We start from the raw sequence: 18049 nt of genomic DNA on the forward strand, positions 1-18049 counted from the left end.
GATCTTCAACTCTCATTTAGACCTCGTTGGCTAATTCTCATTCTATCTCGGATTTACAAAACTGTATCGAATTCGCCGCGCTCGAAAAGTAGGGACTAAGTTTCATCCATATCTTTCGCATATGAGCTCTATTATCGACGTTCTTTATATCCACATGTTGGTATTTACGAGTACTACAACTTTCATTTAGATCCCGTCGGCTAATTCTCACTCTATCTCAGATTTACAAAACTGTATCGAATTCGTAACGCTCGAAGAGTAGGGACTAAGCTTCGTCCATATCTTTCGCATACGAGCTCCGTTTTCGAATGTCTTTTTATCGTTTAACTCCTATTAACGATATCTTCATTTATCATTTAGATTATTTTGGCTAAAAATCGACCGATCTAAAATTCAGATTTCGGGATGTGCACTGTTATGCTAAATCTTAGAAAAATCATAACTTCCTCATACGAAGTCAGATTTGGATGTTCTTTTTATGCACACTATCGGTTTAACATATAATATGACTTTCGTTTAGATCGCTAAGGCTAAATCTCGCTCTATCGTAAATTCACTATTTCCGCCTCCCGGTATCGTGTCGGTTCCGTCGCGAAACTTCGACGGGTCATAACTTCTTTGTTATAAGTCGGATTTCGACGCTCTTTATATGTACGGAAACCTTATAACATATACTAAAACTTGGTTGAGATTATTTATTCTTAATAATCTTTTGTCAAAAAGTCGTTTTCGACCCCTATTGCCTCTAAATTGACTAGCCCGGATCTACGGGCGTTACAATCTTCAGGAACTACATGCAAGAATTTCTTGATTATATGATGCCTGATAGCCTATGATTTATTTATATGAAATTTACATCCTTACTGTAGTTGCTTAGTTTATACATCATAGTTATACATAATTAAGATCTTATAGCCTGAGAATGTTTGGTTTGGCCTTATTTCCTGTTCTTGTTTGATGAAGGGCTTAGGGTAGGATCAGGAATTCAAAAGTTTATAGGGTCCAACATTATGTAGGACTAGCATACACTAGTGCTGCAGGGAGGGTGGAAGTTTCATGGTTGGGTTGTGCGGGGTCAGTCGGCCAGTTATGAGATATTTAGCTTCCTCTAGGAGTGAGGATTTAGCACTCTCCATGCTTGTGTATATTATTAAGGCGTTGTGATGATACTTGAGAGAAATATGGGTAGGTGTGGAAGGTAGTATGGGTTCGTACTTCTGAAAGCACAAGTCCCATACGCGTAGCAAGGAAGTCACAACTCCTAGGGTTTAGTTGGGAGTTGGTTCTCTGTTATTTATTCGGATTATCTAATATCTTCCTGGTGTATTTTTCAGTATGGTGGTTATGAGGTGAACCATGTGTGCATGGATAAATGGATGTTTGAAACATTAAATCCACTTGAATATGGATCTGTGCTAAAAATGGGAGACGGTTCTTTTATTCCAATTTATGGTGTTGGTGTCGTGTTTCTTGAATTTACTTCTGGAAAGACAATTAGGCTTTTTGATGTTTTGTTTGTTCCTAAGATTCGCAAGAATATTGTTAGTTCTACTTGTTTGAATTCTGATGGTTTTAAACAAGTTATTGAGGCGAATAAGTTCATCTTATCTAAGGGTGGAATGTTTGTTGGCTTTGGATATTTAAATAATATAATGTTTCGTTTGAATATTGTTGACAAATTATTGCCTGTTCAAAATTATACATTTGTATCTTCTGCTTCTAATGTTGATAAACCTATGCTTTGGCATGTAAGATTAGGTCATGTCAACTTTAGAAGGATGCATGAGATGTCAAAAGTCGGATTAATTTCAGCCTTTGATATGACTTCTGATAAATGTAAAACAAGCATGCTTACAAAAGTGACAAAATAGCCCTTTCCTAATGTCACTCGAAATTCAACTATTTTGGAGCTTGTACACATTGACCTGTGTGATTTTCAGTCCACTTCTTCATTGGGAAATAAAAAGTATGTAGTCACCTATATTGGTGATTGCACTCGGTTTAGCTATGTGTATTTGTTACATTCTAAGGATGAAGCCTTGGACAAATTCAAAATATACAAAACCGAGGTGGAATTGCAATTGGGGAATCCGGTTAAATGTCTTATGACTGATAGGGGTGAACATATGGATCCCATATACTTCCAATCAGTGGGTACCATTCATGAGACCACGACACCTTACACACCCCAACACAATGGTATTGCTGAACGCAAAAATAGAGTTTTAAAGGAAATGGTAAACTCGATGTTGTCATACTTGGGATTGAGTGAAGGATTATGGGGATAGGCCATGTTAACAGCCTGTTATTTATTAAATAGGGTTCTAAATAGAAGGAAGAAAACAGTCCCATATGAAACAACCGGAAGGTTTCATTATGCCCGGTAAAGAGCATATGGTTTGTAAACTTGTCAAATCTTTGTATGGGCTGAAACAAGTGCCTAAACAATGGCGTTAAAAGTTTGATGAGGTTATTTTGTCTTCTAGTTATAAGACAAACTAATTTGACAAATGTGTTTATAGTATATTTGATGATGCTACTAGAGTTGAAGTGATTATTTGCTTATATGTCGATGACCTGTTGATTTTTGGTACCTACCAAAATCAAGTAGATGAAACAAAGAAATTGTTATCATCTAAGTTTTACATGAAAGATTTCGGAGAGGCTAAAGTAATTCTTGGAGTAAGAATTAAAAGGATGTACAAAGGTTTGTTATGACTCAAATTCATTATATTGAGAAAATTCTCAAGCAACTTAATTTTACCGATTGTTCTCTTGTGAGTACTCCTAAGGATCCAAGTGTGAAATTAATGCCAAATAATGGTGTTCCCATTTCAGTATTGGAATACTCTAAGGCTATTTGTATCTTGATGTGTGTCATGACAAGTACCGGACCTGACATTGCTTTTGTTGTGGGCAAGTTAAGCAAGTACACTAGTAGTCCTAGTGCTCAACATTGGCAAGCAGTGAATAGAGTGTTTAAGTATCTCAAAGGAACCATGGATTGTGGTTTGAGTTACTTAGAGATTCCTTCAGTTTTAGAAGGTCATTCGGATGCAAGTTGGATAACCAAAATGGAGGACTATTCCTTAACTTCTAATTAGCTATTCTTGCTTGGGGGATGTGCCATTTCTTGGGCTTCCAAGAAGCAATCATGCATTAAAAACTCAACAATGGAATCTGAGTTTATTGCGTTAGCAGCTGCTGGTAAAGAAGCAGAGTGGCTAAGGAAGTTAGTCTATGAGATTCCTTTGTGGTCTAAACAGATAGCACCTATTTCTATCCTTTGTGATAGTACAACCGCTTCGGCTAAGGCATACGACCAGGTTTATAATGGCAAGTCTAGACACCTAGGTGTTATACATAGTATGATTAGAGAACTAATCATGAATGGTGTAATTTCGGTTGAGTTTGTGAAATCACAACAAAATTTGGCAGATCACTTGACTAAAGGTTTGACAAGAGACTTAGTGCACAAGTATGTAATCGGAATGGGATTAAAGTCCATTTAATTATGTAATGATGAGACACTCAATTCCCTCCTAATATAATGTTACGATTTGAATTCAATGTGGAAAGCTCTTACTTATAGATTGGAACACATGAAGTATTCATCCCAGGTATGTGTTCGGTTCTGCAAGTTAACTAGGTTGAAGTTTAACTTCTTAATAATTCCTTTGATAAATGTATGTGCAGATACATGGAAAGGAGCTACCTATGTGATTTTGAAATGTAGCCGCATTTCAAGAGGTTGTGGACTTGACCTTGATACGATCATGAGAGGATTGGGACACACGGCTTTATAATGGTGTCAAGTTTTATTTTGCTAGAAATTCAATTAACTAGTATTAATTTTACTTTATGGTATTGAAATGGGTTGATGGGTTCAATTCTTAGAACACCGTGATTCTCGAGTATTTGAGAATGTATGATACTAAGTGGAAATTCAATCGTTTTAATATTTTCATTATGTATTAGTTTGGTTTGTTTTGATAAGCTTATGCTTGTTCAAGGGTTACACTAACATTGGGGGGGGGGGGGGGGGGGGGGATTGTTGGTGATTTTAGTGTCACTCTTCATTTTATGTAATTTAAACTAACATGTAAGCTAAGGGATTCATAATTTGTACTCTAATATATGTACGGGTATTTCGGAGTGCACACATGTATAAGATCGAATTAGAAGCCGGTTCGACGACAAGTCTAGGGGTCCGGGGGCAGTGCCCCTGGGTCCGGTGTATCCAAAGGGGCAGTGCCCCTTTGGCAGGGTCTAGGGGAAGCGCCCCTAGCGGGGTCCAAGGGGCAGAGGCCCTGGCTGGGAACATATTAGGAAATTTAAATTTTTGAGGGTGATTATGGTAAAACTAACGAAATTCATTAGTTTTGGAAACCCTAAATCCTCATTAAAATCCGGATTTCCCTTAATTGCTTCCAAAGCAACCCATGACGGCCAAAGCTAAGAGGCAAACCCTAATCTCATTTATTATATAAACGACTCTTCTCTTTGAGAAGAGATACATGATTATTAGCTCACTTTTCTTCAAACGAACATATAATCTTTCTAGAAATTTGGCTTACGATTTCTGTGTGTAGATTCGTAAGTGTTCTCTTGGATTTTCCTAGGCCGAATTTCTTGTAACCGAGGCATAGGGTAGAAATATCAGTTCGGAAAGTGTTAACATGATCCAAGGGGTATCCAAATCTCCAACATAAACCCTAATTCCTCCAACAGCATTGAGTCGGATCCAATACCACCCTGTTTTAAGTCGTAGTTGCATGGTAGGCACCTCCATCATTCTCCAATAGGATGTCTCCTTTGCTCCACTTCTCATGTCGTTGAATTTCTTTTGCTCATTCAGTCCGTAAATTCGTTTTTGCCATCCACGTCTTTTCCACCACTTCATGGCATTTGAAACACTCGTCCCCTCTCTTCTTTTGTTTGCACTCTTTTCTCTCTGCCTCGATGAACCGTCTCCAGATGTCAATTGTGAATGAAATATGTTTGGAATTCTCATTGTTTGCCCTCCCTCATGATTTCTTGATTTAAATTTTGGGATTAACCTTTTCATGTATCAATGGTTTGTAGCTTCTCTTTGGAATTTCAATTCAAGAAATATGAAAAACGTTTAATAGTTTGGGTTGTTGTTTGTTAGGCTTCATTGGTGATGGATAGGGCTTACAGAGAAGACATAACAATGGGTAGGGGTGCCTCCCCTTATATTTGTGTTTCTATTGTGAATCATTCTACTAGTTTACGACTTGACCTTTTTTATCTTCCTCTACTTTTCTTGTAACTTCCAATGACAACGAGGCTTCGGTGGTGGGATTTTCAGATGCAACATCAACACCTAATGGTTGCAGATTACGAGGAATGGTTGGAGAGAGAATATCATGTATATGTACAATTGCATATGAAATTGTAATAATCTACTATTGACTTCTTGAATTCTAAAAATCTGAGTTGTTTTCTTGAATTAGAGGTCTTGTAATGTGGGATATAAGTTTTGTCAGCACCATAAAAGGGGGCAAGCTGATGTTGTAATTGGTTTCACTCACAGGTGAAAAATATGTGTTCTTAAAACAATGCAGCTTGGTAGGTGTTTATTAGGTTCTAATTGGTCAAGCTTATGGAGACCATCTGACAGGTAAAATAAAAATTGTTTATCAATTGTTGTGTGGTTGTATATATTTAAACGTTTATTTCGTTGTACTTCATGATGCATACAATGATTTGAAATCACATATTCTGATTTTTTTTCGACATAAAAATAATCGATGATTTGGATTGGGTCAGTATGCATAGCCTCTTTCTGCTATCAATCTAAATTGATATATGGTATTTAAAAGGGTAAATTACATCATTCGTCCCTCGTGCACATGCCAGAAAGCGTGTTTAGTCCCTATTTTCAAAAATTAACTCGGACCGTCCTTTATTATTTTAAAACTTGCACGCTTCGTCCCTCATTAATTTAAATTTGCACGTTGTATCCCTATCCAACTATAAAATGACTATATTGCCCTTAATATTTTATTATTACATTAATCATAAATTATTTTATATTAAAAAAAAAGAAATTAAATACCCTAACCCAGCCTCCCCATTCCCTTTCCCCCTTTCCTTCTACATTCCTTCTACCTCCTTCGTTTCCAGGTTACTAAACCGCACCATCACTTCATCGGATTCATCTTTTGCCAAGGAACATCGCCTTAACGAGTTCATCTCTTCCGGTGAGCATCAAGAAACTCCAAATGAAGAATCGTCGATCGCTCTCTCTTTCTTCTCCGGTCTCAATCAAGAACTGTAAGACTCTTTCTTTCTTCTTTGTTCGAATCGGAGGTAGAGGCGGCCAGTATCTCCGGCGACATGGTTACAGAGGGAAGAGGGACCGAAGACCATTTTAAATTTGTTCAAATCGAAACCAAGTGCAGATCTTTCAGATATGATAAAATCTGAACGCTAATTTCTTTCTTTCTTTTCTGTTTGTTTTATCAATTCCCAGACTTCAAACTCATAAAGATGCAGGGGTGGTTTTCCATTTCTTCCTCTCATCATTGATTTCAATTTCTGAATTTATGGTGTGGATCTCAGCACCAATTTTGATATGTATACGTTTACTGGACCTCTAGGGCTAGAACTTATGTGAAGCTACCAGACCACCATATTGAACGAAGCTCTAGGTTCGAATCTGAATGGGTTTCGAATAAAATGTAATATATATTACTGGATTGTGGTCTAGAGGTGATTGGTGGTGTTGGAATAGGTATACGGTGGTATTGTCGAAATACATAAGAGGTGGTGGTGATGGAATGAGAGAAGGAAACAAAGGGTGAAAAGAAGGAGAGTATGTGAGGTGGTGGGACCCACTGAGATGGTGGGGTGGTAATTGGTGGTGCGGAGGTGCTGGCGGTGATAAGCGGTGGTGCCAAAGGTGCTGGCGGTAGGTGGTGATGCCGGAGGTGCTGGCGGTTATATATGGAGGTTTATGGAAAATCTTGAGATGGGGAAATGAAAATAGATGGGTAAGGATATTTTTTTATTTTTAATTTTAATTTAAAACTGATAAATAAACAAAATAAAATGAAAAAATAAATAAATTATTAAGGGTAAAAAAGTCATTTCATGTCAATAAGGACTAAGCGTGTAAGGAAAAACAAACAGAGGGACGGTCCGAGTTAATTTTTAAAAATAGAGACTAAACACGCTTTCTGACATGTGCACGAGGGACAAATGGTGTAATTTACCCTATTTAAAAAAAAAGGAGGCAACGACCGATTTCAGTCCAATTTTATGTTTTTATGAACCGAACGGAGATGGTATAATGGTAAATTTAAAAAAAAAAAAAAAAAAAAAAAAAAAAAAAAAAACACCTCCAACCAACTTTCATTAACTTTTCATGAAACCATCAATTTCAGCGATTTCACAATGATGTCAATTGCAAATTGCTTTATAGATTTCACCGATCCAATTGGTTCCCACCACAAAAAATAATAATAATAATAAATAAATGAGTAAAAGTTTATTAAAAAAAGACATTCCATTTTACCATATAGACATCCTAATTAAATTTTCAAATATTTTTATTGGTTGAAATTGTATTGTTTTCTGGAAAAAAAAAAACTGATTATATAAAGTTAATTATAGGTTGACTTTGTATAAATGTCTCAATAAGGGATGTCTAATTAGCAGCACAATAATGAGAAATTGGATGCAAACAAATGAATATGGACAATTTCATGAATCCTTATTAAAGAAAAATTAATTAATTTGAATCAACTAATGTGCAATGTTGGAAGTTGGTCTTGTGCATAGACCATTGAAACCTATTTGATGCAATAATGAAGAACAAAAAGTGGGTTCATGCAATTCAATTTCATTTCACCAGTTCAATTAAGAGTAAAAACTAAATACATATAAGCAAGGGATTTAAGAGATGCCATGGACGATTGCCTAAGATGAGGAGGGAGGATGGGAGTTGGTGTAAGAATTCTTTCTCTGCATGTAGAAAATTCAAAAAGATTTGAAGTTTATGTGTTTGTAATTTGATGATTTGATGATTATGCTTAACCACTGTCGTGTAACCGAAACATCATTAACATATGAACAAACACAAAAAAACATTTTCAACATGTGGAAACCTTCTAGTTATGAATTAATAATAGAATAGTGGAATTTAAAAAAAAAAAAAAAAAAAAAAAAAAAAAAAAAAAAAGGTAGCATGTCAAAATTTTGTTTCGTGCACTATTTATCCTTGTACAAGGTAGTATACAATATGCCCTAAACTATGACACAAGATTATTTTATTGCAACAAACTACCAAAATGTTCTTTTTAGAAGCAAGCCAATGCAAGCAAGAAAATGAAGTTAATAAAACTTCTTTTCAATATGAAAAACGAATGCTAGTCTGATTCACACTAGTCTCAAATGACCTTCTAATTGCAATATATGTTTCATTTCATGAAAACCAAAATTGGGATCACAATAATTCTAGGTATTATATCAATCACTAAATAAATCATAAATCAAAACTCAAAACCACAACTGAACCAATTAACTGGAAACATAAACCATATCATGGGAAAGAGGCTCAAATACGAAATGTTGAGGATCCGCATAAAGAAACATGACCGACGCAAAAGGTTGAATAGGCCGACCACCATTGACAATACACTTGTCATTCCCGATAGGTGCAAATACATTTGGATCAACATTCTCCACCGAGTGGAAACCTTTGCATGACACAGTAACACCTTTTAGAGAACATTTGCAATTGTTTACGAACATCACTTGCCATTCTTGTACACCTTGTATTTGTCTTGGAGTCTTCGATGACAACACAGTTAAGTCCTTAAGTTGACATTGACCTTGGCCTATGAGAGAGAGAGAGATGTTATATCAGTAGAGTACACACTAAAAAACGAGTAAGACACAAGAATAAAACATTATCTAATCATCATTAGTTGTACCTTTGAAAAGAAAAGTGAATAGAATAATAGCAAGGAGAGACACATATGTGGATGTCATTGTTGCAATAAGAATGAAGCTCTAATTGTGTTTTGGTGAGTATTAACGTGTTGATTGTATCCCTATTTATACACTTAACCGCATGGTTAGGTATTTATAGTACTGAAATTGGGTGTAAATATTCAGTTACTTTGAAATTTTTTTTCTTAAAAGGTATTTAATATGATGTGAAGGAAAGTTAGGACTACTTCCCTATTTGAATTATCCGTTATTTAGGCAAAAACCTAATTAATAAGGAAAATGGATCAATTTAAAAGTTAAATGATCAATCAAGGATCGGTTACTATTGAGGAACCAATCAAGGAGGGTTACCACAATTTCCTCTTAGACTATAAGGTGTGGGCAACTAGATGTAACATTATTTTGGTGCCATATCACATGCCACATCATCAATGGTGGTATAACATCAAGTGAGGAAATGGGCAACATGTTGTATCTTGTTATGACACCAACTTTTTTTTCCATTTTATAATTTATTTTTTATTTATTTCGATTTTTTTTAAATTGAGACAAATATTTTTTAAATATAAAAAATAAATAAAACATAATGTTTAAAAATTATAAAAACAATTAAAAAATTTTAAAGATTAAAATTAACATAAAGACTAAATTACACATAATATCCAAAAAGAAAAAAAGAAATAACATCCAAATTCAAAAAAAAAATACAACGCTATTCGTTATCGTTATTGTTACCATAGAAGATATAATCTGTCAAGTCCTTTCGAAGTTGTCTGTGTTTATTTGCGTCCTGAATGTCAACAACACGATGCAAATAATATGTTGTTCCTGGTTGAAATTGAACGTGTCTGGGCTCCGTTAGGATATAGTGTGCAATATTTCTCCCTTTATCTTCTACTACCATGTTATGCATTATGATACATGCATACATGATATATCGTAGAGTTTCTAAATCCAATGGTCCCGCTGCATGTTCGACTATATGCCACTTCGCCTTCAGCACTCCAAAAGCACGTTCCACATCCTTACATGCTCCTTCTTGTCTTCTCTTAAAAAATTTGTTTTGTTCTTCAACCGGGTGGCGGAATGCCTTCACGAATGTGGAATACTGAGGATATATTCCATCTGTAAGGTAATACCCATATTTGTATTCGTTTCCATTCACCGTGAAAGGAGCATTCAGGGCTTTTCCATTCAAAAGATTGTCGAATATTGGCGATTGATCAAAAACATTGACGTCGTTGATGGAACCCGCAACCCCAAAAAATGCATGCCAAATCCATCAATCTTGAGAAGTGACAGCCTCTAACACCAACGAAGATGATCCGTGATGACCACTTGCGTATTTCCCTTTCCATGCTACCGGACAATTTTTCCATTTCTAGTGTGTGCAATAAATGCTTCCTATCATTCCGGGAAACCCATGGCGTTCTTCATGCACCACATACAATTCTTGCAAAGCATGCGACGAAGGTTTCCGCAAATACACGTCTCCAAAAGCTTCAACAACACCCCTTGACAATGTATACAAACTCTCTCTTGCGGTTCTTTCAGACATTCTCATATAATCGTCCATGGTGTCGGGTGACTCCCCCATAGCCATCAAACGAATGGCCGCAGCACATTTCTGCAACGTTGTAAACTCTCGTCTATCTCTAGCATCATATCTTAATTGAAAAAATTTGTACCTAAACATAAATTAACTACAGTTTAAAAATATATTGCATATGTTGTAAAATTAAATAAAACATGTAGTACATTTTTATTTATTTTGTATAAAAGTATAGTAAAGAAGCGATACCGGCTTTCCAAGGCGTTGGCGATTCGTAAGAACACATCCCTACTCAAACGAAATCTTCTTTTGAAGTCCTTTGCCCCGTATACACAATTATCCGCAAAGTAATCGCGATATAGATGTTTGTGTCCTTCCTCGCGATTTCTGTTTAACATCGCACATCTTGTTAGTAGCGAGGTTGGGTCTGGTTGTAGCAGGTCGGTAGTGTAATAATGATACATCATCCTAAAGAAAATATCGTCATCTGAATCGTCGGACGAGTCGAAAGGATCCATATTTTTTTTGAAGATAATTGATAATATGTAGAGAGGAGAAGAGAAAGTGTTTGAAATTTTTTATAAAATGGTAGGTATTTATAGGGTAAATGGTTTTTTTAATAGTTAATTTTTTTAACAGTTGCATTTTAAATGTTAATAAACGTTTAAATTTTACTCGTCACATCCAGTCGTCTTGGCGACGAGATTCACCATCGACGAGCAAAAACGAATAGGGGGGCGGTGTTCCCCGCATCATAACGGCGTTGAGGGGTGCCACCTCACCCGCGTTTCTTCTCGTTGGACCCGTACCGGATGCTCTGATACCTATATAATATCCATCTAATATGGAAATGATACTTTCACTTAATAACTTGATTTATTTCTATGTTTATTAACTTGTATCGAAAGTTGCAAATGTGTTATACCTCCGTATAGATGGATCGTATTATTAAGTCAAAATACTACTTCCCATATAATATCAATCTTTCAAATTCTTTACATGGTTACATCCCCTAGAGTATGATCGTTGAGATGATTATGCTATCGTTTCCAAATGTTTCTTATAAATGATGAGATTCTATTTCAAATTTATTAACGATTTTGTGAATAAATAGATAATTGCATAAGCACGCATAGGGCTGTTAATCAGGTTAACCCGATCGGGTTTCGGATTAACCGGGTCGGGTTAGTCGGGTTTTTTAGAAAAAATATTCACCCGAAACCTGACCCTAATAAGGTACGGGTTAGTCGGGTTCTGGTTAATAGGGTTTCGGGTTTGTAGGGTCGGGTTAGTCGAGTTGAAGTTGAAATGTAAGATGAATTTATTTTGTGCTATTTTAATACATAGTCCACATGTATAGGACTTAAATTGTAAAGTTGGTATACCATATGAATTTTTGGAGTTTCTTTTATCATATTAGTAATATAAACAGTGAATAAAATTTGTAAAACCGTTATAACACAACCGTATTGCATTAAGAAGAAAGGAAAGTTATGTCATTTTATATATCTGTATACATAGTAATTTTACTATCTGGTTTGTTTAAATAAGAAATATGTATTAGTTGTAAAATCTCATGGGATCTTGAATTCATGTCATTCAACGCAGTAAAAAAAATTTGGTAATAAATTCTTAATCGGGTTATTCGGGTTGACCCGAAACCCGAATTGTTTTGAAAAAATCAACCCTAAACCCGACTAACTCGAACTATTATTAGGGTCGGGTTTAGGGTTGATTTTTTCAAAACAATTCGGGTTTCGGGTCAACCCGAATAACTCGATTAAGAGTTCTAACCTTATTAAACCCGACCTTAATTACTTTATTCGGGTTCGGATTAGGTCGGGTTGATCGGGTTTGAGTTTTTTTAACACCCCTAAGCACGCATATGGATTTAAAAAAAACAAAAAATAAATAAATAAATAAGGGCCCTATATGGTAAATGTCAACTCGTTGTGGTAACACATAGAACATTAATCGCAATACACTGACAGTATTGAAAATGTCTGGGTTTTAACTCCGGACTTCCATTGTAAAATTTCACTTATCAACGGATCGTAAATAAAGATGTTCACTTAAAAATAAATAAATAAATAAATAAATAAAATATAAAAAACCGGACTTCCATTGTAAAATTTTACTTATGCGTCGTAAATAAAGATGTTCACTTAAAAAAAAAGTTTGATCATTAAATAAAGTAAATACGACAGCTATATAGTCGGTATGTATATCGGCAACCATTCTTTTACAAAACGATTTCTATTTTTATCTTCAATCGATCAGACTTAGTTTTCTAAAATTTTAAAATACGGGTTCTTTTGAAAACTACTTAATAAAGAGATAAAATAATACACCAACAATTGTAAGAATAATTTATCAACAGAATAGAACACCTAAAGAAACGAGCCCACTCTCATGATTTAGTATTGCACTTTGCACAAGCGAAAGAATATGACTGAAAATGAGTGACAATTTGCGAGAGTTTTGATAGGGTTTTGCAGCTCCAATCCCATCTTATATATAAGATGGTTTTCGATCTTAATCATTATATTGTTTTAAAAGATACAGAAAAAAATGGTAAGTATGCATATATACTCAATCATCTTACTAAATGTTACCTTTAAATTAAACCAAATAAATTCTTTAATCGCATTCAAGTTAGATGAGCTAGCCATAATATAAGCGTTGCATATGAATATACATCAACATGAACAACTACATTGAAAAGCACATCCACAAATAAATAACATATAACATAAAACTTATAAATAAAGAAGATATCACACACCAAAAATTAGTTCATATTCAAATTCTTAAGAGTCGAGTATTATTGGTTTCATATAACTACACATCATGACTTCATTTGAATCCGTGAAAAGGGTACATACGTACAGCTACAAGCAGGAACAACCGAACAAGGTAGTACAAGATCTGCAACTGGCTCCTCTCTTCAAAAGCGGTGGTGATGCGGATGTGGTCTGTGTGGTGGTGGCGGGGGAGGGTGGTGATGAACTGGTGGTGGATGGTGGTGATGAACAGGAGGAGGTGGCGGATAGTGGTGATGAACTGGAGGAGGTGGCGGATAGTGGTGATGAACTGGGGGAGGTGGCGGAAGGTAGATATGAACAGGAGGAGGGTGATGATGATGAGGAGGTGGAGGAGGATGGTGGTGGTTGTGAGGTGGTGGTGGGTGGTGGTGTCCTGGTCTATGCATCTCTCTCATATCGTTTCTGTTTCTAGGGGTTTTGTAAAGGTGTAAAGTATGAAACTAAGAAAAAGCTTTGGAGTATTTAAGGGGTGGATCATGAGAGGGAGACGATGAACGAAGATTTGACTCTTCAGCTTTTCTTAACGTGGTGGTTTATCTTAAAAAAAACAACAAAAGAAATCCAAACCGTGTACAAACCGAAGATCCACGTGTCAATCATTTAATGGAAAATGAATTTACTTAATTTGTAAATTTATGATTCATATATGACACGTGCTGCACAGTTATATGGACACGTGGTTGCGTTGCATCCGTTCACGTCATCCATTTCAGTCAGATCTGGTCGACATCTAAGTTTTTTTCAAGGAAAAAGATATATTTTAATAATCTACGATCGAGAATACAAATATCAAAATCAAAGAGAGGATAAAGGAAAAAAATTAATAGATTTTACATTATATTATTTTATATAAATAAAATTAAAAAAAAGGAAACTATCCATATAAGTTTTGTAGTTAATTTGCCCATTGTCTAATAACTTCTAAGACAAAATTGCAAAAATGGTCTCTGTATTATGTATTTCCATTGTCTAATAACTTCTAAGACAAAATTGCAAAAATGGTCTCTGTATTATGTATTTTTTTGGGATTTTTATTTAAATCTAGATTTTTTTGGATTGGGTTCTTTTGAGCTATTTTGTTTGTAATTTTAGTTCCTCGTAAAATAAAAAAGACAAAAATACCTTTTTGATACATTTTCTAAGTTTTTTTTCTATTTAATATAAAGTTTTATTATTAAAATTTATGGGACCCACCTCTCTCTCTCTCCGTCTCTTTCTCTCTCTCCAGTTGAAGGAAAGGAAGCACTGGTGTAATGACCCAAAAATCCATGGTAAAATTTTCATTTTTATTTCAGCCAAAATATTGATACCATTTATTTCAAACATTCCAAAACATCGTTAATTAAAACATTTATCAAAGTTCATCCCAAAATCATTTATTGCGGAAATCATAGGTGTGTGCATTGCGATCAATCCAAACCCTTCTTTTCCAAATCGATGATACCTGAAACAATAAACAAACTGTAAGCACAAAGCTTTGTAAGTTCCCCAGAGCATACCCCACACAATTCACATAACTACATAATCCATACTAGTTATAACAGCTACATAAACCATATCAATCACATAAACCATATGAATCACATAAGCATATAAGGATCTCGTGGCTCCTCCCATGAAACATCCAAAAAATACGACCCCAAAATTTTTTGTTTTAACATTAACTAACAACATAATCTCGAATATCATATTACCCAGTGTTGTAAAACTCGCCGAGTTGGCCGATTACTCCTCTGAGTACTCGCTACTCGGCCCCTTGCCGAGACGAGTTACAGAATCCTGAGTACTCCCCGATCGACCCCTTGCTGAACTGGGTAGTGTTGTAAAACTCGGTCAACTCGGTGATTAATATGTATAATATACTTAATGATTTATTATTTAACATACACACATGTGATTATTACTACATATATATCTTAAATTTTCAGTAATTATTCACGAAGTGAAACCATTATTTGTTTTTTTAGTTTTTTTGTATTCACATGTATCTAATTTTGTAATATATTTCAATCAACTTATGATTTTGACATATATAATTTCCCTAAAAATATTACTACATGAATTATCAAATCCGAGTATTCCCCGAGTACTCGCTACTCGGTAGTTGGCCGAGCAGGTACCAAGTAACGAGTTCTACAACCTTGATATTATCAAACCATGTCTCGTGTATCTCAAAAAGTCATAACAATTTATCAAATCAAAACCGATATAAAAAACATGTGGAAACTATCAGAGTATAACTCCCAGGGTAAAATTGTGGTGTATGCCATGCCATCAACCCGAGCCCTTCACCTTTCTAGCCAAAGTACCTGAAACCAAACTGAAACTGTAAGCACGAAGCTTAATGAGTTCCCCCAAACTACCACATACCATACATCAACATAATAAACACATACAACAAATATTGGGCCCCGCCCATTGCATCGGGCCCCGCCCCGCATCAGACCGAAGTCTGGAATAACTTGGGCCCCGCCCCGCATCGGACCGAAGTCCGGAATAAACTAGATATAGCATATCATGAACATATAGCATTATCACATACTGTATCGGGCTTGCCCGACATACTACACATAACAACACATGCATGAATCACGAAGACATCAAGCATACATACTACTGCTATCTAAACGGGCCAGCATTGTGGCCGTAGACCCGTTCCTACTGGAAGGGAACTCACCTTGTAACGCTGGCTGCTGAGATGCTAAGTCTGAAACTGGCTAACTGCTGCTCCGGAATTTCCTGGCTACAAATTTCATAGACACTAATCAGATACTGCTAACTGTTCTCAGGGTAAAATGACTAATTTACCCTTGGTCAAAGTCAACCTCCTGGTCAAAGTTAACTTTCAGTTGACCAGACTCGCCGAGTTGGGCCGCCAACTCGCCGAGTCCCTAACACCTTTTTTAATTCTCTACTCGCTTCAACTCATCAAGTTTGGCAACAACTCGACGAGTTCTTCTTCCAAGTTAACGTCGGATCTAACTTCATCCGACTCGCCAAGTTGTATGAACAACTCGTCGAGTTCTCCTTCATCATATGAACACGCCTAGTCTATGACTCGCCAAGTCATATGAACAACTCGTTGAGTCCGTCTGCTTCCAGATCCAAGTCTTAACTCACTGATTCCTTACTCTACTCACTACACAGACTCGCTACTACTGAACCGGGAGTCTAAGACTAGCGACCCGACTCACCGAGTAAGAAGAACGAATCGCCGAGTCCTTTGCATGCAGATTCCATACAATCTATTCTAATCAACTTTAGTGCATCCAATTTGTAGATCTAAGCTTCTGGGACTATCTAAACACGTAAAGTTGCTAACTGTACGTGTATCTAAGATGCAATGAAGCAATAACACTCAAACTTTGCTATTATGGGGGTTATTAGACCAAAACAAAGCCATGGCTGCCAAAAAGGTGGTCTATTTGAGCTTTTGGAGCTCAAGAGAGGCTAGATCTGAGATATGACTCGATTACAAGACTTTATCACGAAGGATTTGTGGTTTTTGAGCTTAAAACCAACAATTTGGGGACAAAATAGATCTATTAGGACAATATTCAATATGGAAACTTCATTACCAAAAGGGATGGCCAAAGAGTAGTGTATTCTGGATCTACTTCTTATTCCTTGAGCTCTTCTACCTTCTCCTTCTTCTCCTTGCTCCAAAATGCACCAAAAGTTCCTTCACAAGGCAAAGATCACTCACACAGACTTCAAAGAGGCTAGGGTTTCGGGAATAAGTCTCTGGGAAGTGAAGGAGGTTGATTTGGGGCTATAATGACGTTTAAATAGGGTGCAAACCCTTGAAATTAGGGTTTCATCCAGACTGGCATACTCGCCGAGTCCGAGAATATGGACTCGTCGAGTCGCCAACTTAAACTACGTGCAAATCTCGTCTCTACTCGATGAGTCGGGATACTGACTCGTCAAGTACCCCTCAAGAATGAAAAAAATTACTTTATTTAAATCACATACCCGAAATGAGGCGTTACAACTCTCCCCCATTTATCTTAGACTTCGTCCTCGAAGTCTGCTGCTGCTGATTCTATAAATAACTCTGGATAATGCTGCCTCATTTCCTTCTCGGCCTCCCACGTCCATTCTGAACCCTTCCGGTGCTGCCACTGCACCTTCACTAGCTAGACTACCTTGTTCCTCAAGGTCTTCGTTTTCTGATCCAAGATTGCAACAGGCCTCTCAATATAATTCAAGCTGTTATCAACCTGAATATCCTCCAAGGGTACAACTGCTGACTCGTCCACCAAACACTTCCTCAACTAAGAAACATGGAAAGTATTGTAGATCTGGCTAAGCTCTGCTGGAAGATCCAAACGCTAAGCAACCCAACCCACCCGGGCTAAAACCCTAAATGAACCAATGAACTGGGGCCCAGCTTGCCCCTCTTCCGGAATCTGATAACACCCTTCCAGGGTGATACCTTCAGGAGGACCATATCGCCCAACTGGAACTCCAAGTCCGAACGCCATCAGGAGGACCATATCGCCCACCATATCTCCATGGGCTCCCCCACATGGTCTTACATCAAAGTGTCATGGGCTCCCCACGGTCTTTCATGCAAATATCACATAGAAAAATAGCATAACATATAACATATAACCAACTGCATACCAGATATTACTACATCAACTAGTATACCACATATCATAAAATGTGCCGGTCTTGGTGCCTT

The 18049-nt window shown here is 36.5% G+C and overlaps 3 protein-coding genes across 3 annotated transcripts; 1 reads left to right on the forward strand and 2 right to left on the reverse strand.

The window, feature by feature from the left end:
* Nucleotides 1-2447: 2447 nt before the first annotated feature.
* On the forward strand, nt 2448-3104 carry LOC145059674 (secreted RxLR effector protein 161-like). Its single transcript, XM_079007486.1, has 3 exons — nt 2448-2452; nt 2523-2707; nt 2839-3104. Exons 1-3 carry the CDS (start codon nt 2448-2450, stop codon nt 3102-3104), a joined length of 456 nt encoding a protein of 151 aa, XP_078863612.1.
* Nucleotides 3105-9694: 6590 nt separating this feature from the next.
* On the reverse strand, nt 9695-10361 carry LOC145059675 (uncharacterized). Its single transcript, XM_079007487.1, has 2 exons — nt 10283-10361; nt 9695-10167 (listed from the first exon to the last, which is right to left on the reverse strand). Exons 1-2 carry the CDS (start codon nt 10359-10361, stop codon nt 9695-9697), a joined length of 552 nt encoding a protein of 183 aa, XP_078863613.1.
* A 2-nt stretch (nt 10362-10363) lies between these two features.
* On the reverse strand, nt 10364-11052 carry LOC145059676 (uncharacterized). Its single transcript, XM_079007488.1, has 2 exons — nt 10784-11052; nt 10364-10670 (listed from the first exon to the last, which is right to left on the reverse strand). Exons 1-2 carry the CDS (start codon nt 11050-11052, stop codon nt 10364-10366), a joined length of 576 nt encoding a protein of 191 aa, XP_078863614.1.
* Nucleotides 11053-18049: the final 6997 nt, after the last annotated feature.

The sequence above is a fragment of the Lactuca serriola genome, chromosome 6 (assembly GCF_051521515.1).
Source record: "Lactuca serriola cultivar US96UC23 chromosome 6, Lser_US96UC23_V15, whole genome shotgun sequence".
Classification (NCBI taxonomy): domain Eukaryota; kingdom Viridiplantae; phylum Streptophyta; class Magnoliopsida; order Asterales; family Asteraceae; genus Lactuca; species Lactuca serriola.